At 35.2% G+C, this 20484-nt stretch overlaps 3 protein-coding genes across 8 annotated transcripts in view; 1 reads left to right on the top strand and 2 right to left on the bottom strand.

The window, feature by feature from the left end:
• Window positions 1-2274, bottom strand: part of LOC117628532 — a 3528-nt gene extending 1254 nt beyond the window's left edge. The window contains exons 1-2 of the mRNA XM_034361009.1: window positions 2141-2274; window positions 1870-2004 (exon numbers count right to left, since the gene is read on the bottom strand). Of these exons, the coding sequence (XP_034216900.1) occupies window positions 1870-2004; window positions 2141-2236 (231 nt within the window). The 5' untranslated portion in view covers window positions 2237-2274. The remainder of the gene's footprint in view (window positions 1-1869; window positions 2005-2140) is intronic.
• A 4924-nt stretch (window positions 2275-7198) lies between these two features.
• On the top strand, window positions 7199-11278 carry LOC117627719 (putative dual specificity protein phosphatase DSP8). The gene is made up of 6 exons (XM_034359927.1): window positions 7199-7989; window positions 8396-8518; window positions 9234-9327; window positions 9816-9898; window positions 9972-10061; window positions 10681-11278. Exons 1-6 carry the CDS (start codon window positions 7768-7770, stop codon window positions 11068-11070), a joined length of 1002 nt encoding a protein of 333 aa, XP_034215818.1. The 5' UTR covers window positions 7199-7767; the 3' UTR covers window positions 11071-11278.
• Window positions 11279-13001: 1723 nt separating this feature from the next.
• LOC117627683 (palmitoyl-protein thioesterase 1-like) lies at window positions 13002-19259 on the bottom strand. Of its 6 annotated transcripts, none has more exons than XM_034359879.1 (13): window positions 19100-19259; window positions 18868-18994; window positions 17891-17975; window positions 17473-17524; window positions 17361-17381; window positions 17218-17271; window positions 15924-15974; window positions 15339-15401; window positions 14636-14701; window positions 14481-14519; window positions 13997-14119; window positions 13779-13871; window positions 13002-13572 (listed from the first exon to the last, which is right to left on the bottom strand). In XM_034359879.1, the coding sequence occupies exons 2-13, from the start codon at window positions 18962-18964 to the stop codon at window positions 13234-13236; spliced, it is 1083 nt and encodes a 360-aa protein (XP_034215770.1). In that variant the 5' UTR covers window positions 18965-18994; window positions 19100-19259; the 3' UTR covers window positions 13002-13233. The 6 variants fall into 6 exon arrangements, with proteins under 6 accessions (XP_034215770.1, XP_034215771.1, XP_034215772.1 ...); XM_034359880.1 differs by having other exon boundaries at window positions 18868-18982; XM_034359884.1 differs by having other exon boundaries at window positions 13552-13656.
• Window positions 19260-20484: the final 1225 nt, after the last annotated feature.

Here is a 20484-nt window from a genome sequence, read left to right as displayed (position 1 = left end):
TCCTCTGACCCCATCCAAGTTTTTTCTTTGTTGGCTTTTTTTGTCCTTCATCTTCATCACTTGATTGTTCCAGACCTACAGGAATTGAATCATGAAGGCTCGTTCCTTTTGGGGGATCGGGAATTGGATTTGTGGCATCGGGCTGAGATGCCTCTTGTGTTAACTGCAGATTGAAAGGAAACTAATTAGAAACTTCATTCGATAAAACAGAAACTGCAATGCAGTTTCCATTTCTGTAAAGCAGATAACACACTGCATTGCAGGAAATGGAAACTGCATTGCAGTTTCTGTTTCTGTAAAGCAGATAACACACTGCATTGCAGGAAACGGAAACTGCATTACAGTTTCTGTTTCTGCAATGCAGAAAATAGAAAAAAGCAGCAGCTTGAACTGCAGTAATTGCATACCTCCTCGGACGAGATAAGCTTGAATTGTGGTAGTTCTTCATCATCCTTTTTTGCCTCCTTTTTTGTTTTCTTATTTTTTTCGTACACATAGCAAGAAGCTTGAAGCCTCTTTCTTTCTCTGTTCTTCAACCTTTGTACTCTTGAAGGAACAGCAGGTGTTGGAGCATCTTGCTTCTTCTCTTCTTCTCTCTCTTCTTGTTGCTTCTCTTGTTCTTTATTTTCTTCTTCTCTCTCATTTTCTTCTTCTCTCTCTTCTTGTTGCTTCTCTTCTTCTTTCTTTTCTTCTTCTTTCTCTTCCAATTCGGCAATTCTCCTTTTCAGATTTTGTATTTCATTCAGCTGAATCGTGGATTCCACTGTCATGGTGGCAGTCACACATTCTTCATTATCTAATTTCTCTATGCATGTTGCCAACTCCACTTCCAGCTCTTTTGACCTCTTTTCTGCTTGGATAAAGATATCCCACAAGTCCTTCATTTTCTTCTCACTGTCTTCATTTTTTTCATCCTTCCACAGCTGTAATTTTTCCGGGCAAACGAAGCTGGGATCTTCTTGTTGGCGGTAGTTGATTTGGTCTGTCATAGACTTCACCAAGAGGTCTTGAATTGCAAGAGGTTCTTTTCCAGCTTCCTCTGCTTCTCCTTTTTGTCCCTCATCATCTTCTTTCTCTTTTTCCTGCATATTGAACAGAAACTAATTAAAAACTGCATTGCATTGGAGGAAACGAAAACCGAAATGCATAATTCACTGTTTAGAGATTCTTATACCTTGTCAAGAGGGTCTCCCTCTTCTCCGGTAGTTTTTCTCTTTTTATATGTTTTCAAAATACCCTGTACAATGAAATTGAATGATTCAGAAACTGCATTGGATAATCTGCTACAAACAACCAGAAATCAAAATGCACTCTGAAATTGAATTATGGAACCAGAAACTGCATTGCAGTTTCTGGTTGCTTTTTGAAATTGAATTATGGAACCAGAAACTGCAATGCAGTTTCTGGTTCAAAATCTGCTACAAACAACCAGAAATCAAAATGCAAATACAGTACTGAATATTAAAACACGTTTGACTTCATGAGCAGTTATAACATTCCCATAAACCCTAGCAAAAATCACTCTGAAATTGAATTATGGAACCAGAAACTGCATTGCAGTTTCTGGTTCAAAATCTGCTACAAACAACCAGAAATTTTGAATCCAATGATTTTGAATGGTTAATCCCTATAAACCAGACTGCAATGCACAGCAAAAATGCAAACTGCAATGTAGAAAACACAAACTGCAACGAAGCAAAACCTAAACGAAGAGTAGTTTTGAATGGTTACCTTCTCAACATTATCTTCCTCTTCCCTGGTAGTTTTTTGCTTTTTAGGAGTTTTAAAAATACCCTGTACAATGACAATGATTTAGCATGGATTCACATTCAAGATACATTAAAACAGAACATGCGATAAATTGCATACCTCGATGTCATTCAAGTCCTTTATTTGGTTGAATCTTGTGTGGAGTTCCACAAGACTCCATTTAAGAATGGCAGGAGTTTCTTTCTCCTTGCCAAGGATTGGTTGTATGATGTTTGTCCTCTCACACAGTAGAAACTGCACAGTTCAAAAACAAGATATATCAGAAATTAGGTTGGAAACTGCATAGGATAAAACAGAAACTGCATTGCACTAAATGGAAACTGCATTGCCTAAAACTCAAAATGCATTGCATAAGCCACTGTTTACTTACCAATATTAGGATAGTGCAACCCGAAACAGCTCCTATAGAGGCTTCTCCTCCCTTCTTTGCTTTTGCTATTGCTTTTGTGGTCAAGGATTCATTCATGTAGGCTGAAACAGCTCTTGCCCACGAATAGCTTGAAAGTGTGTCTAGATTCACACAGTGCTCAAATAATTTCCAATGCAAAGTCGATGAAGAGTTGGCAAAAAGGAATGTTATGCACAGCAGAATCAAGATTAGGCTGACCACCTCCTTGTCGTAATCGACTTCTTCTTCTTCTTCTTCTTCTTCAGCTTCTTTCTTTTCTTTTCCTTTGTTCATTTTTTTCTTTTGCTCTGTCTTTGCCTTTTCTTTCTTCGGTTGGTTTGCCAAGGCAATTGTCTTTTGTAATTCTGCTTCTACCTGGTTTTTTGATGGTTTTCCCTTCTCTCCAAAGTGCCTTGTTCTGAAGGTAGAAGTGTACCTATCATTGACAAGTTTGACAGATTTGCCTTCATTTGGCAGTCCTAGAATCTGTGTCACTGCATTGCCTGTGATTTGGAATGATTTGGTTCCAAATTTGAAGGACTTTGTATCTGGATCAAATGTCTTGAGCAGCTGTGCTAAGTCCAGGTCCGACTTATTCATGTTATTCATGTCGATTCTTTGGTGGTAAAACAGCTCGATCAAGTTCCAGAAAGGGGTTTTCTTGAGAAGCTTCTTCTGCCTTTCATTGAGCTTGTTCTTTACGTCTCTAATGATGTTGTTGAAAGCAGAGGCATTGCAGCGAAATTGGACATAGTCTGGGTGCTTTGCTTTCCGATCATAGTTTGGCTTTGGCTTTGGTATTCTCTTTTGAGCCATCGTTTTGATTCTGCGCTTTGGTTGGTTTTCTTGTTCCATTTTGTGATACGCACTGCAGTTTGTGGTCAAAATCTGCAACAAACAACCAGAAACTGCTGCTCAAAATTTGATGTGAAATCAAACCAAAATGCAAAGACAGCACTGAAACTAATATCAAAACACGTTTGACTTCATGAGCAGTTATAATATTCCCATAAACCCTAGCAAAAAGCACTCTGAAATTGAATTATGGAACCAGTTGCAGTTTCTGGTTCAAAATCTGCTACAAACAACCAGAAATCAAAATTTGCTACAAACAGCCAGAAATCAAAATGCAAATACAGTACTGAATATCAAAACACGTTTGACTTCACGAGCAGTTATAATATTCCCATAAACCCTAGCAAAAAGCTCTCTGAAATTGAATTATGGAACCAGAAACTGCATTGCAGTTTCTGGTTCAAAATCTGCTACAAACAACCAGAAATCAAAATTCAAATACAGTACTGAATATCAAAACAAGTTTGACTTCATGAGCAGTTATAACATTCCCATAAACCCTAGCAAAAAGCACTCTGAAAGTGAATTATGGAACCAGAAACTGCATTGCAGTTTCTGGTTCAAAATTTAGTACAAACAACCAGAAATCAAAATGCAAATACAGTACTGAATATCAAAACAAGTTTGACTTCATGAGCAGTTATAACATTCTCATAAACCCTAGCAAAAAGCACTCTGAAAGTGAATTATGGAACCAGAAACTGCATTGCAGTTTCTGGTTCAAAATTTAGTACAAACAACCAAAAATCAAAATGCAAATACAGTACTGAATATCAAAACAAGTTTGACTTCATGAGCAGTTATAACATTCCCATAAACCCTAGCAAAAAGCACTCTGAAATTGAATTATGGAACCAGAAACTGCATTGCAGTTTCTGGTTCAAAATCTGCTACAAAGAACCAGAAATCAAAATGCAAAGACAGTACTGAATATCAAAACACGTTTGACTTCATGAGCAGTTATAACATTCCCATAAACCCTAGCAAAAAGCACTCTGAAAGTGAATTATGGAACCAGAAACTGCAATGCAGTTTCTGGTTCAAAATCTGCTACAAACAACCAGAAATTTTGAATCCAACGATTTTGAATGGTTAATCCCTATAAGCGAAGCAAAACCTAAACGAAGAGTAGTTTTGAATCCAACGATTCATCCATTTTTCCAAAATCTGCATTGCATAAAGAACAACATGCAAAAATGTGTAATCCCTAAAATCGAAGACAAATCTGTGTTAGAGGGTCATTTTCTTACTGTTTTTTTCCCAAGAGAGTGAAAATCGCTTCGATAGGCGTCAGTGGTTGTCGTTGTTGGTGGTGGTTTCTGCTCGTCGTCGTTGCTCGTCGTCGTTGCTGCTCGTCGTCGTTGCTGCTCGTCGTTTCTGCTCCTCGTTGCTACTCGTCGTCGTCGTTGCTCGTCGTCGTTGTTGGTGGTGGTCAGTGAGGAACTATCGGCTGAAGCACTCTGAAGTTGAAGATGAAAGGTCGCGCGAAAGGGTTTTTGGAACTGATTCAATTTGAGTAGTGTCGTTTTTTGTTCTGTTTTGAGTCTTGTTATGTCGTTTTGACTCTATATTTGACAATAACTCACAATGGCACATGTTGTAATTGTAGTGCTCTTCAATGTTATTTTAGTAAAAGTAGGTGTTACTTTATTGTCTTTGGTTTTATATTAATTAAGTAAAATTGTATATCTATCTTTCATTATTTTGAAACTTACATATTTCTAATTTTTTTTATGGAAAATTTCGAAAAATATTCAAACATGTACAACAATTTAAAAGGTTAAAATTGGCTTAAGATTGAAATCATATGAAAAGTTCAAAAAACTATATAGAATTCTAAAATGACGGAATTTAGATTTCCATCATTTTAATTTCTGGCAATTGAAGATTTCAGTGTTTTGATTTATGTATGCCGTCTTTTGTAAATAACATAATTTTGTAAAAGCAATATGGAAATTATGAAATGACGCCTACTTTGGTGGAAATTAAACTCGGGAATTTGATGTCCCAATTTCGACGATTTTTTCGGAGCATCATTTAATAAAATTCACACTTAAGTTGCCAAACAAGGGAATTGTCAATTTCTCGTATTAAATTCTCAATTTTTAGCTAAATTCTGAGTTATTTTCCCTCATCCAAACGGAGGGTTATATGTTGTTATCCTTTATGAAATTTCTCGTTTGTCTATTTGGTCATTAAGTCATATTTTGTTCTTGAAATTAGTCAAGGTCATATTTTGTTCAACATGAAATTAGTCATTATGTGTAGTCTAAGCTTGAAACCTCAATACATTTCGGAAGTTTTTGGAATCTTGAGGTACATTCTAATTCCAATCCAAATTGTTTTCGAATTTTTTGGATTTTGGAATTGATTTGAACTTGCCAAAAGCGAAAAGTTTTGGATCATAATCGGAATTTTCAATCAAACTTGCACCCCTACATTTGCATATCCAAAATTACAAAATTGTTACGTCTATTCCTGATGTTGGAAGAAGTTTTAAATTCAAATTGATTCCGAAAATAATAGTTTAAAAAAAAAACTTATTTCAAAGTCTCTTGAAATGTATCCGAACCCTCTCACTTGATGAGTAAGAAAGAAAAATAGAAAGTAGGAGATATCCCTGCGTTTGTAAGTTATTCTCTTCCAATTCAAGTAGGGAAACACTGCTTGGATCCAGGGTACTACCACCATGGCAGGGCCTCATGACTTCACTGTTGCTATTGTTGACCTTTTGTTTTCTTCTTCCTTTTTTTGCCTTTAATTAATGTTGTAAGAGGATAAGATTGTCAATAGCGTTAATTTAAAAATGCTATCCAAAGATCACTGTCGAGTCATATTAGTTTTTACTTTGACAAATCTATTTTGTATTGTTTTTCTGTCAATTTGTCAATCAATTTAAAAACCCTTGTTAAACAACTTAAATTATCGTTCAAATTAATTTTCAGTTTGCTTCTAAGTACAAAAAGTTCTTCATTCACTTTCAAGTTTCAACGCTGATAATGAGATTATTGTCAACCTAACCTTACATTTTCGTTTGTAATTTCAATTAAATAACATTTCAACTCAAGGTTTCAACAATCTCACCTATTAAAAATATTTGAACTTGAGAAAAACGAGAAGATTTAAATGGGTCTTGTAACTTCAGTGGTTACGAGCAATTATTTCTGTATTCAAGGTCATATGTTCGAATATCCACCAGTCAATATTTGAATTAGTTTCACATTTAAACAGTGGTCAAAACTCAATCCTTTTTCTTATTTTGCATTTTTTCTAATTAGTTAGCCCGATTCTGGGGCATGTTAAAATTATTTCATTCCACAATACAAAGTTTTTTTTTTTTTTTTTTTTCCAATTTCAAGAGGGTTCGCTTCATAAATAGCTCAAGATTTATGGAATTAAAATAAAGATTCCTATTACGAATTACTCCTGTGTTTACTTCACATGAAGGAATGAAAATTTAAGTGTGGCGTAATTCAACTTTTTGGAGGAATTGAACTTTTGAGTGAGAATTGGTATTCTAATTCCGGAATAACTAACCTAATGAGAATCAATCTTTTTTTTACCATTATATCCTTACATCATTTTTAAAATTTCAAATTTGTCTTCTACTTTAATATAATAATAAGGACATGGGAGACTTTGGAAGAGGCCAAAGAAGAGAGAAATTTTTTAAAAGAAGCCAAAATAGACAAAATTGCCCTTATTTATTTTTGAATTTTCTAAAGAATCTTTTACATTTGCATGTTTTTTGTTTGAAAGTTGAGAGGTTTTTCTGTCTTTTTAAAAAAACTTTGGGTTTTTTTGAAAATGAAAATTTTTTTATGACTAAAACTTAAATTTACTTAAGGACATTTTAGTAATCTAACTGGTTTCAATTCCGATTCATGCTAATTTGATAAGATTAAGCTGACCTCTTCACAATGGGTGGCGTAGGAAGACTCGGGTAGTTTGTTTTTTCGCTGCACCCACAAAAAATTAGAAAAGGCAAAGAAAACAAAAATCACGTCATAATTCGAATTATCATATTTTTTTTGTGATTATCTTGTCGGCCAACCCCACTGTTACCTTTAAAAAGGATAAATTAAACGCCCCTCGATCCCTGAAATGGCTCCACGTGTCCCCCACTCATCTATTTTCAAACTCTCTCCTTAATCATCCCCGTGACTCTATCCTTTCCCTCCATCCCGCAACCCCTTCGAGTTGAATCTTCGACGCTCTTCTTTAATTCTCTTTCTCTTTCTCCTCTCTCTCTCTCTCTCTCTCCTTCTCTTTGCATCCGTCCGCTTTCAGAGTTTGTTGAGCAAAAGGTGGAGTATAACCTCAGCCTATCCTCTGATTCAAGCAAATTCTTGTTTTGTAGGGATAGGGTTTCCTCATATTCTCACCAGTTCCCGATTCCCAATTGATCCCAAAAATTTCATCCATTCTCGATCGATCGCACCCTGGTCTTTCTCATTTTCCGATCGTCCCCCTTTTCGCAAATTATGGTTGCGATTTCTCCCATGGTTTTTACTTCCACTATTTCCAATTCAAATTTTCTCCCGATCCTTTGTTCATCTCACTGTTGTAGAAACTATAGGTCTTCTCGCGTGTAATTTTATTTGGTAAATAGAGGAATAAACAAGTTAGGGTTTTTTTATGGCGCTTTTTGTGTAAATGGTCCTTTGTATGTAAATATTGTGAAAATTTTAAGATTTTCTGTTAAATTTGTGTTGTAATTGTGATTGTTTTTGTTTCGGGTTTCAACCGAGGCTATGTATATTGAGGAATTGAAAGTAGGGGAAGTTGGAGGTGTGGAAGAAGGGAATTCATGCCCTGGAAATAACGATTTTGCTAGCAGAAGCATCGTTGGTTCGGATGCCAAACGGGTTTTGATAGGCGCTGGGGCTCGTGCGCTGTTTTACCCGACTCTGCTTTACAATGTAATCAGGAATAAGCTTCAGGCTGAGTTTCGGTGGTGGGACAAGGTCGATGAGGTACAAATATCATTTTATCAAGCTCGTTTGTGTAGTACAAATATCATTTTATCAAGCTCTTTTATTTATTTTATAAATGTGGGTGTTTATCCTTTTCTGCAGCTATGATTTAGTATGCGATTTTTGTTTTGGTTTTGTCTTTATCTTTGTTAATTGTAGATGTAAATGAGATGCAGCTGATTATATTTAAATGAAAGAAATTTGTTTTTGTTTATTCTACGTGTGGGCTTGTTATGTGTGTTTATGTGTCTGATTCAGTTCTCTGTTGATTGTTGTGGGTTGTGCTATTCCTTAGACTTGTCAGGTTAAAGTTTGTGTAGTTTTACATCAGAGTTATGTGCTTGAACTATTGGACTTTTTGATCTGAATCAATTTCTTGTTTAAATTCTAACACTTCGATTTTCAGTTTGTATTGTTAGGTGCAGTTCCATTCCCTACCGATGTGCCCCGCTTAAAGGAAGTTGGAGTTTGTGGAGTCATCACACTTAATGAGCCATATGAGACTTTGGTTCCAACGTCTCTTTATCATGTTAGTGGTTTTCTAGATTTGTATTATCAGATTTTGCTTGGTTATGGAGATAAACTGATACATTTTTCTTTTAAATGAAATGTTATTGCTGCTCAGAGTTTTTTTGTATTTTATTTTCTTGTAATATTTAGGGCCTGTGTGGAAATGCCTTGATAAGTGCTAAAAACACTTTCTGATAGCCAAAATCGTTTTTGGAAACATTTGACAGAAAAGGTTACAAGTGCTTCTGGGTTATAGAACCAATTTTTAGTACTTTATGTGCTTCTTCAGGAAGTTCTTGCAAGTGCATTTTCAGGAAGCACTTGGGTGTTTTTTTTATAGTAAAACTTCACGTTTGACAGAAAAGGTTACAAGTTCTTCTAGTTTATAGAAGCAGTTTTTAGTGCTGTATGTGCTTCCTCATGAAGTGCTTTGCAAGTGCATTTTCAGGAAGGACTTGGTTTTTAGTAAAAGTTTTGCTGTGCTTCTAACAAAAGTGTTTCTTAGTAGAACAAGTATTCCCAAAATGCCATAGGCATCTGACAGGATTAGCTGGTGCTTTGCCATACTTTTGTATGTATTAATATGTGAATGCTCTGGATTAAAATTGACTTTGTGAATGCTCTGGATTAAAGTTGACTTTGTGAATGTCCGTACTTGGATAAAACTTCGGGATTTTGTTTTTTAGTTTTTACCCTTTTTTGGGGCTCTAATCTAACCATTAAACTTTTGGCAGTATCACGGAATTAACCATCTGGTGATTCCTACAAGAGATTACTGCTTTGCACCATCACTGAGTGATACATGTCGTGCTGTAGACTTCATTCATGGTAATCATTTTTGCATCCTTGATTTAATTATATTGATTAGCATCTGATATTGCGTGATTTAGCATAACACGGGTCTAGGTACTTAGGATATTCTGTCCGTGACTGGCTACACTCATCCAGTTACTTTCTGATATGCAAGGGTGTTGCGACGCTGCCCTTCTGGATTTTTCCAGTGTAACTAAATTTGGATTGTTGAATATTCTGGACCATCTTCTGCTCATGTTTATTAAAAATAAATAAAATATTGGGCGAAATTTTAGAATCTTGAAGAGATATTTCTGTTGAAATCTGTGACATGTTTTTTGAAAGCATTTGCTTCTTAAATAAGGGGTGTTGTGTTGAGTCATTATATTTCTACCTGTATTTACTGGGATGTAAACTTTGTTAGTTTCCTTTAAATGTTCAATTCTAATTTCTAAAGTATGGTTGTTTTTTCTCCCCAGAAGACTATTATTTGTTGATATGATTTTTCCTTTTTTGTCATGAAGAAAATGCATCTTGTGGACAGACAACATATGTTCACTGTAAAGCTGGACGAGGGCGTAGTACGACCATTGTTATCTGTTACCTGGTTAGTACTGAACTCTGGAAATAACAAATTACTTGAAGATTGCCACCTTTTTTGATCTTTCGTCTTTATATAGGTCCATCACAAGCAGATGACACCTGATTCTGCCTATGAATATCTGAAGTCAATTCGTCCAAGGGTGCTTTTAGCCCCTTCTCAGTGGCAGGGAACTTAAACAGCACGGGTTCATTCTCCCTGCTGTTTGGCTGGTCCTGCTATTTTGTGTTTGAAACTCTGGAAGTTTTGTTCATTTTCCTTTTTTGTGGGAATTTTGGTGTTTTCTTTTGTAGGTGTTTTTTAGGTGATTCTAATTGAACTCCACATTGTTGCTTAACAAATTTGCAAAATTATTGTACAGATTATGAATCCTATTTAACCATTTGAAAATTTTATTCTTTGAGAAACGTACATCTTCTCCCCCTTATTTTTGCCCCTTCCCTCTCCGAACTTTGACAAGGGAAAAATTTGGGTGGAAATGGTTTTTGACATTTTGGTGTATTTAGCACAACATTGGGTGTGAATGGAGATATACTTTCTTTTCTGTTTCATTTAACATTGTAGTATTTATCACTTTTTCTCCACATTATGATCATTGTGTATAAACTGATGCTTAAAGATATCTTAGTAGCTTCTTCGTAATCCATCTTGGGAGATTGTATGTTGTGGATCAGTTTGCTTAAAATTTGTTAAACTAGATTTTTGTTTGTCTGTGGCATGATCTAACTCTACCCTTCAATTTGACTTTTACTCTTTTCCTGAGCTCTTCTTTGACGGTTGCTTTGCAGGCTGTACAGGAATACTACTATATAATGGTGAAGAAAGCTGTTGTTTACAGCCACATGACCAATCTAATGATTCGATCCTTGCAGTCTGTTTCCTCACAGGATCTAGTTCCATTCGACGAAGGTTCAGTAGTAGTGATAACTGAATCAGATCTTGAAGGATATGATGCAAATCACCAATCAGGTGCTGTGGGAAGTGAGATATGGGCAGACTTAAGTGTTGTCTATCGGGTTCGAGTAGCCGGTCAGGCAGCTCTGGAAAGAATCTCATGTCTCTGGCTCCGCTGCCGTGCCCACCAGAAGATGTCAGGAGAGAACTTCAGCAGGGAAAGCAGCTGCTCGATGAGGGCTGATCATATGGGAAGCATTAATGTGGACATACAAGTCTACTAAGGAAAACCTCATTAGAATGCATATAAGATGTTTGCTAAGCGTTCTTTTATACTTTCTTTCTCGTACAGAAAATGGAAAATAATGTTACATTAGGCAGCACTAAACTGTGTTTTTCCTCCTGTAATTTGAGTCCGCTACTTTATCTTGAGTCGAAATGAAAGAAAGTTGAGCATTATGGTAATGATGCATAAAATATAGTGGTTATATATGGAGTACGTATAATTTAGTGATTATTGAGTGAGCTGGTAGGAAAGAACCTTAGAAAAATCATTCAGAACCTGCATAGTTTGTTGTCAAGTCGTTCAAAATGTTGACTAAGAATCACTCTATTCTCTTGTGAGAGTAAGATGGTGCAAAGATTTTGATTCCCAATTCATTTTAGCTGCCTAAACAAAGCTGTCATACACATTGAATTACTTCTTTGCCATAGGTTGGAGTTGGCCAATTGTATGAACAAAACAACAGGTGTGGCCACAAAACGCTTATCAAGAAAAGTTTCTGTGCATATGGAAAATGGTCACCATTGCAGTATCACAATTTGGTTTGCAATTTATTCTATTACAAATCAGTATATTCCAAATAGGGTTTTTTCTATTACCTCACACTTTTCTTTGTTCACCCCAATATTTAAATCATTAAGCTCTTTATTATTGTGCAAAAAGACAAAAAAAGGTCATCCAACTTAATACTTAACCCTAGTACATCTATACACACACTCCATCTATACACCCTATTGCCAGATTACTCATCTTTCAATCCAAAAAACCTACTACACTCTCATATTCTCTTCACAAACCCTAAATACAGCAAATCATAATCAAACAAACAAATTAGAAATAATAATCATAATAATCATAATCAAAGAAATAAAACTGGAGGAAAAAAAAAAAAGCAGACCTTGATTTCAAAGCAAAGAAACAATGCCTGCCTAAGCCTTTGATTGATATATAATCTGGGAATTGCCACATGGATTTGCTTTGTTGAACAAGAGAATAACATTTTAAAAAAAAATTAATAATAAAATAATGCTGCTACACATTTGACAAGTGTTTTGATCTCTTTTAAGTAATGTGAGGTTGAGGTGAACTTAGAATGATGAGGGGCAAGATAGTAAGGTGTGGGGTGTGAGGTTGAATTTTTAAATTAAATTATTTTTTTTATGGGTGTGTATTTAGGGGTAGTATGGGAAGATAGCGGTGTTTTCTTAGAAATTTGTAAAAATTTGAATTAGAAGTTAGGATGAATTTAGAATATGGGGTGAACAAAAAGAGGTGCGGTATTTAAATAGAAAAACCCATCCAAATATGTGTACATAGTTTGTAAAAAAAATTAAATGACGGATATCTAATTTTCGTAATTTAATAATTCTCTGCAATTTTCAATTACTTCATCCAAACGAAGTGTAATAGAAAACAAATTAGTCATTTTCAAGGTCTTAGGTATCACCACCAACTTCTACTAGCCATAACGGATAAAACTTCAGCTACTTTCTTGATCAGCATAAACAATTAACGTTATGGGGGCGTAAAAAGGAAGTGCATGAATTCTTGGAAAAAGAGGGAGCGAGCCTACATAAAAATTGTGAAAAAGTATATTCAATACCTCTTTTTCTCCTCTGTCCACAGATTGTCTGAACATTTGGACGTAGCGACAAATGCCATCTCCGAATAAGCAAAATAATGCGCTCATCAAATTTGTACACCAAATGATAACTAGTAGTACATATCCTCAACATTCGTTAGAAATAGATAAAATTCAGAGTGAGCTCAAACTTAAATAAATTTAACCTTTCCAGTGTCACATCATCTGGTCAGTAAAATTTGGAAAGAAAAATGGTAAACACAAACTAAAAAGAAAAAAAAAAAAACCGAATTACGAACCAACTTGTCAGTAATTACATCATGAACAGGTTTTCAGAGTTCTGGTGAGACTTGGTTCCAACGATAAATTTGAGATACCATGGCTCCCATGTTTTCTCAAAAATACCATATATTCAGAATATGAAATGATATGTTTTGTGGTAACAATCGCAAGCAATTTTATTTACGGAGAGAGTATAACTATTTCAGTGACAGGCAAGGAATAAATTTCAATTACTGTACATATGGCTTAACTTTTGAGTTTATTGTTTGAGTTCACCTAATAATTAATCTTTAGTCAAGGCTAAGGCAGTGACTCGTCTTCTGTGAGCCCAAGAAGTTCACTGAACAAAGTCTTGACTGGTAAGGGCCATCTGTATGATGATGATCCTTCTAGAACAAGTTCAGATGATGCTTTCTCATCCAAAAGAGGCATTCCATGTTGAACTCCACTCATTCTAGGATCATTACCTTCCTTTTTTCCAATCTCTGTTGATGCTAAACTGTTCAAGTAAGGTACCACATGCTTCATCATGTCGCTCGTGGAGATTCCGAGATGACCTCCTGGAACACTGATGTACTTGACCCTTCCAGCTTCATCCAAGGCTCTCAAACCGATCCAGTCCTCCTTATAGAGATTGGTCTGCATAAAAATAAGCGAAAGCTAAGATGACGTTGGTGCTTAATGCCTAAAAGCAAATCTTGTAATGCATCCCACTTGAATTTACTGTTAAGTGGCAAAAAGAAATAAGTAACTAAATCATCAGCAAGGCTACTCGATTTTAGCGAACATTAATATGTAAATAAATACTCAGTTTAACAATGATAGTATTAGCAGTATGGAATTACCTGTCGTGGACTTAAAATTGATTTGAAGGTATCATCTTGGTAATAACCAAACCATGAGGTCTCCTTAGGTATCAAAACAGTGTCATGCTCAAACTGCAGAAATACAAAATTAACATGGACAAAAATGAGTATGCTTACTTGGCTATTATATAATTCTGAGGAATCTAGAAAGAGATTGAAGAAATGTTACGCTGAGAAATATGTATTTTACAACTTACCATGATAAGCACCAGGTTCTCTAAGCTACTAAACCTTTCCTTGAGAGTGGAGTTTTTCCCATCCGGTCGTTCGTTGTTGAGCTTTGGAAGAAACTTACATTTTTCTAAATAGTCAGCCATTGCCTGTGAAGAAATTGTTGATCTGGATGCTTAGGTTTACAGCTATTGTTAAGCAAACAGAGATTTAATCTTAGGTGAAAAATTACGAGTGGCAATGTGGCTTTTGTTGTAGTATAAATTGACACTTGTGAGCATGAAAACTACTTCATGAAATGAAATTTATCCCAAGTATATCCCATAAAACACAAACAGCATTTTGAAATTAAACTTTAAGCCAAAAATTGAAAAGGAAAACAAAAGCAGGCTATTAATTTCAGTGAACTTATAAGTTATAACTGCAAGGTTATTTGTATGTACGTATAACATTGTTATGCAGTAAAAGCCTCATTAAAATGTCTCTAGTGCTTTACTTTCAGCCACTCACATTTGGTAATTTAAGATAACCGCTGGGAGCCAAGTGAGCCTGCAATTCCAGAATCGGTTCAAATGGTCAGGCCTCATCAGAAATATACCTAGGAGATTGAAAGTTGACACCAGGATTGAGACAAAAAGAAAGAATTGGCAGAAATAGATGCATACTTGGATATAGTCAGAGTAGATCTCTGATTTGAGTAGCTGGTTTGCAATAATGCAAAATATACCAGACTGCAGAGGGACAAAAGCAAACACAAAAGCTGTTGAGCAATATCAGCATATCTCAAAAGAGGTCACACGGTATTTTTAACTAAACCTTTAAGCGTTAGAGGTTTCTTATGAGTGATAGTTATCTACTCTATGATCGTTATGATTTGAGATTTTACTTAAGGGTAACCTTCTGACAATTAGGTGGAAAACCAGACCAATGGGATCTTTGCTTGGAAAATTCCACTCTTTAAGTGGACTATGATACAACATGTTTTCAAACTATTCTTATCTTCTGTGATTGAATGAACGATGTTGGAAATGATACTTGCTGCATCCATTTGCAAGAAAGTACTTAGAAAGTGCTAATCCACTATTGTATTAAAGCATAAATTTCCCCAAATATGTGTCAATTGTACCTAAAATTTACAAACTACATTTAACAACCCCAAGCTTCTCCCAAAGGCCCAGGCTATTGGGAAGAGGCAACATCAAGCTCATATACCATACTATGGTGTAGTTTGTAAGAATATGGATTCTACACTGCATGTCAGTCCAATTGTGGTTTATATGTACTCTCCTAACCAGAAGCAATCTCAGTGTGACAAAAGCATTTGTATAAGGACAGATCAAAATTCCAAGATGATAGTATGATACTTACACCACAAAGAGGCACCGAAGCAGTACCCGCATGAGGTCCTCCCAAAGAGATAAAATTCTTAACCTGTTTCAATAATTGAAAAAGCAAAAAATTTTGATATTGGTAAAGTCCACAGACGTGAGGAAATAAAACAACCACTTACACAATAAATGTGCCATTAAGAAAAAACAAACAATGATACGGAGAAAGACCTGTAAATCTAATGGATCATGGCCTATAGACTAAGACCATACAAAAATGTGCTTGCTCTTATTTACTACCAAAGGAACTGTATTTTATACGGATAACATAAGGAGTACAGAGTAGTACGCGATTCCATAGCTGAACGCATCAACTAATGAACTTGGCATGGCTAACACACATAACTAAACTAGTAGTTTTAAATGCTTTTTGAGCTACAACGGTATAAGAAAATCATAAAGAACTTAAAACACCATTTGTCATACATTTCAAACATGTTATAGACAGCTTAGCTATGTGTATGATAAGTGAAGTTTAATTAATTATAATAACTACTGATGTAGTTGGTTGAAAGACGGATGAAAAACACTTGGAAATATCAGAGTTTACTAAACTGAATCTTACAGGAGGTCCATCGATGCAAAATTCTACAACACCTCGGCCAATCAAATTACCCTGTTAAGTTTAGAAAAGAAAGAAAAGGTACGAGAAAGAATCAATTGATTGCAATTATTTGAACATCATTCAAAACTCATATGTATACACGCAATATATGTATGTTTGTAAGCTATAATAAACTAATTCACTCATAAGCATTGGGGATTGAGAAAACAGTCTAACATGAAAACCAACAACAAGAGAAAATTCAAAAACCGGAAAAAGAAAAGAAAAGAAAGTAACAACAGATCATCCCGCCTAACCAAAACCACAATTCAAAGGCTTGAAAGATATTTGTTTCTGTTCGCTCAGCTAAATAAATGAAAATTCATAAAGTGACAATATGCCCAGCGCCCAGAAGAATGAAAAATACTACAGAATATATAGTTCGGCAAATCAAGAATCAGTTGGGTGAGGATGGTGATTAATAGCACCTGTAAGGAGTTATTTGATTCAACGTCAACGTGCTAAGAGAACCATTGGTAAACAATCACAAATAAGCAATGGAACAGGGAAGAAAATTAGGCGGATGAGGCAAGAAAAGACATAATGACATATATTACTAAGAGTAACTGATGAGGAAGGAATTCAAGAATCTATTCTGGTTCTGGGGACTTGATTTCCAGAATCACCATTTTATTCATGAGTATGTGGCCATGAATATTAGGCATCAGTTCCATTATCTTGTATGCTACATAAGTATGACAAACTTGAAAAACCCTTTCATGGGACATAAATCAAATGATCACTTTTTTCTGAAAACGCGTGAGGCTGCATGACTCAAGAGAGGCCTTCACAAATCTGCGAGGCCATTTTTATTAGGTATTAGGGCATGCACTAAGGAAAATACATCATTTGTACCCGCTAAAGAACACTTAATATGGAAATACAGCCTTGCTTCACACACACACACACACACACACACACACACACACACACACACACACACACACACACACACTATGAAGATAACAACTAGATGTAAAATTTGAACATGATAAGCTCACTTCATCCGTTAAAAGAAACATGAGCGACATCATTAGTTGAGATGGAAACTAAAAAATAGCTTACTTCTACATATGAAATTACTTCTACTCAGAAAGTCCCACCAGTTATTCCGACACATAAGTAAACACATTTGAAGTAAAAGGATTGAATTTAAAGGATTGTGAATGTGCCCCAATGTAAATCAATAAACAACTTGGAGCATACTGTATTACAGATATAGGTGCCAAATGGAAATATCCAATCATGATAATACCTGGGAGAGACCAACAATGTTGTAACCTTGTCTCAGTTCTTCCATTTCTTTTACCTGTAGTTGTAGTGGGGAACAGAGTCAAAGGTAACAAAAACTTCAAAAGCCAGACCAGCAATATATACTAACGAAGAGAGCATTATCACCTTGTCACAAACAATTCTGGTCTGCAAACACGTACAAAAAGTCAAATTACAAGTGAACATAAAAATTACGTCTAAGATGACAAGTCTTGTTTTTCCAGTTTTTAGTTTTAACCTGTTCCTCAAGAGGCAGAAACCAGGAATCCCATGTTCCATCGCCAACTTCTCTACAGGAAGGCAAAGGCAAGCAATCTCGTTACACATGGAAAAACACAAAGATGCTCCTAAAACATTATTAAAAAAAAAAAGACGTGTAAACAACTATAAGGGTGGACTTCTCAGTTGGCATGCTACCAAGAATCTTTAAAAACAATGAAGCCATATTTTATCATCTTGTTCTATAAAACTCAAGCGGGCAACAACATATGTCAACACAAAACTTATAATCAGAATTTGAATCAGGAAACAATATAAGAGTTGTTAACAGCAATGTCATGAATGAACTGTTAGCAATTATCTCTAGCAGGATTACATATATGAGTGGCCAAAAACAAACAGATTTGGGTGAAAAAAAAAAAAAAAGTGCACCATACATGCAATATCCTTCAGTAGCAGAAAAGTTCCTCAGTTCCTCTGTAAACTGTTTAACTCCTCGATTAGAGCACTGATCTCCAATGCCTGCCACAACGAAGCATTAAGACTGGAGTAGAGAAAGAGCATACGAGTAGAATGATAAATAATGATAAGATAACATGATGAAATACAAGCCAAACATATAAAAGGAGGCCAAAAGAAGTACTACAATATCATGCAGTAATTATAAGGGATGGAGTTCATAATTCAATTGGTAACACTTTCAGAACTGAAATCATATTGCCACAGTATCAACCTTCTTAATTTCAGTTTTTTTCTTGGTGATGATTTTAAAAAATGACGACCTATTTGGTTCACTCTACTGCTAAGTCAAAAACAGTAAAGACACAGAAAGCAACATACGTTTGCTCTCTTTTCTCAAGTATGTTCCTTTACCGCTGCAGAGAGGATACAACATAGGACAAACTTATGTCATTATACTCTTAAGTGGAAAAGGTAAGTTGATATACAGGGTCTTAATTCTTTGATCTGTAATCGTCCTAATGGGTTAACTAGTTAAGACAATTATGGATATGCTAGATTTCTGTTTCTATAAAAGCACATAAAATTCGAGTTGCAGAAAATAAAATTCACTGGAGATCACTCGCTTCAGGAATTTTCTTCCACACTAAGATTAAATCCATGCATGGACATGCTGACATTTTGGATAGTAGCGTCTACATGATCATCTTTAATAACATGATAATAATCAAGTTCTCATTAGTTCTTAAAATCTTTTCTAAATAAAGCATATTTCAACAACCAATTAGTCAACACTTGGATAATCATCATATCCAGAAAATAATAACAACCAAAACCCAGAAAAATTATCAATAACCCAGATGCAAAAACAGATTCATCAAACAAAATACACATCCTTTAAATAGAAAGAAAAAGAAAAAAGCTGGAAACAATGAAATAGAGAGCAGGAAATTACCATGAAGCACGATAAATGGTACGGAAAGTGAACTTGGGATGGATATGATGAAGGCCAAGATGAAGATGAAGTCAATGGAAGGGGAAGTGAAGTCCATGATCTTGTGGGTTGTTGTCTGTCAAAATTCCTTTTACAAAGATGGGAAGAACAAAATATAAAGAAATAAATATATGTGTTTATAGTAATAGTAATGGTTGGTTGTTGGTGTGTGAGTGGTGGAGAAGAAGCTTACACGGAGGCACACGAGTGAGAGGAGCCACCGCTACTATTGGATCTTCTACCGGCTGTTTCTTTCCCCGAATTTATTGATGATATCTTCTGCTTTGCTTCCTGAAGTCGCGAATTGGTGATTGATTTGCCAAAAACCCAACCCAAAAAAAAAAAAAGGAAAAAAAAAAGTCACCCATAATAGTATCAGTCAGACTGACAGTGTCATTACATAAAGGTCGGAGCTTGACTCCTATGTGGTGAGGTTTTTGTTTGTTGCTGTATGATCTTTGCCATGTCAGCATCTTGTGTTAGTTCTTTTTTCTTTTGGTCATTGGCTTAGGTTTTTTTTTTTTTTTTTTTTTTGGCCTTTTAAATAATGGAAAATCTTACCTTATAAGATAATAAAAAGCCCTTTTGTCCCCCACCTAATGAACAATTCTGCATTTTTGATTTCAAAAGGTATAGATACTATTGTGATTATCCTATTGCGATTTTAGCTTGGTTTGGAATCCAGTTTTGATGCAGGTGATCTTGAGGAGGTGAAAGGATACAATAGTGGTGACAACAATGAAATCTATTTTGTTTTCTGTGAGACTCTTAATTTGTTTTATGTACATAGATTTTGTGACATTTGAATAATTATGTTTTTGTTTAAATTAATGAATTATGTGTCAGCTTTTTGTCTTAAACAACTTATTCTTTAATCTTGATACGTCTTACGTCTATTGAGAGCGTAACATTATTATGTATGATTTCTCGGACATTGTAATCTTATATTTTCAATAAGACGTGGTGTTGTGACATGTCCACTGACGAAGCCAACTAAGCCGTATGAGGGTCAGTTGACCCTTCTACCATTTTAAGCTTCATCTTTGAAAGAACATTTTGACTCTTCTAGAGTGTTTTTGACCTGTCTATGGTGACACTTTTCTACTTGTAGCATCTCTATCTCATAAAATGGTGTTTTCATCTTCTTTATTTTATATTATAAGTTCTATAGTTTAAATATCATGTATTTATGAGAACTCCATTTCTTAAGTAATTAAAATAGATCTATGGATGATTCCATAATTTAGAAATATGATTTATTAGCTTTCTTTGTTGGTTTTAGGTAGCTTGCATGAGGGTTTGTTTTTTGGGCATTGCAGCTCTAATTTTCATCCAATGTTACAACGTGTGCAAAATGCAAATTGTGTTACAGTAGAAAAATATAAGGGTGAGCCACCAAACGAGGCAGAAAAGAGGAAGAAGATGATAAATTAGGGTGGTTGCCCACCTTCTTTATTTCCAAGTTTAAGAACCAAAATATGATTATTATTATTTTATTTCTAGTGTTACCTTTGGCATATCTGAAATGAGATTGGGTGTCTAGTAAAATTATGGGAATTTTGAAGTATAGCAGAAGGG

The sequence above is a fragment of the Prunus dulcis genome, chromosome 5 (genome assembly GCF_902201215.1).
Source record: "Prunus dulcis chromosome 5, ALMONDv2, whole genome shotgun sequence".
Classification (NCBI taxonomy): domain Eukaryota; kingdom Viridiplantae; phylum Streptophyta; class Magnoliopsida; order Rosales; family Rosaceae; genus Prunus; species Prunus dulcis.
This window is presented reverse-complemented; position numbering and strand designations above follow the sequence as displayed.

Coding starts and splice junctions, on each gene's coding strand:
- LOC117627719 (XM_034359927.1), top strand. CDS start 7,768: ATGTATATTGAGGAATTGAAAGTAGGGGAAGTTGGAGGTGTGGAAGAA. Junction 9,899..9,971: donor CCATTGTTATCTGTTACCTG/GTTAGTACTGAA, acceptor GTCTTTATATAG/GTCCATCACAAGCAGATGAC. Junction 10,062..10,680: donor TAGCCCCTTCTCAGTGGCAG/GGAACTTAAACA, acceptor GTTGCTTTGCAG/GCTGTACAGGAATACTACTA.
- LOC117627683 (XM_034359879.1), bottom strand. CDS start 18,964: ATGGACTTCACTTCCCCTTCCATTGACTTCATCTTCATCTTGGCCTTC. Junction 17,976..18,867: donor ACCATTTATCGTGCTTCATG/GTAATTTCCTGC, acceptor TCGTTGTGGCAG/GCATTGGAGATCAGTGCTCT. Junction 17,382..17,472: donor TTCTGCCTCTTGAGGAACAG/GTTAAAACTAAA, acceptor ACGTGTTTGCAG/ACCAGAATTGTTTGTGACAA.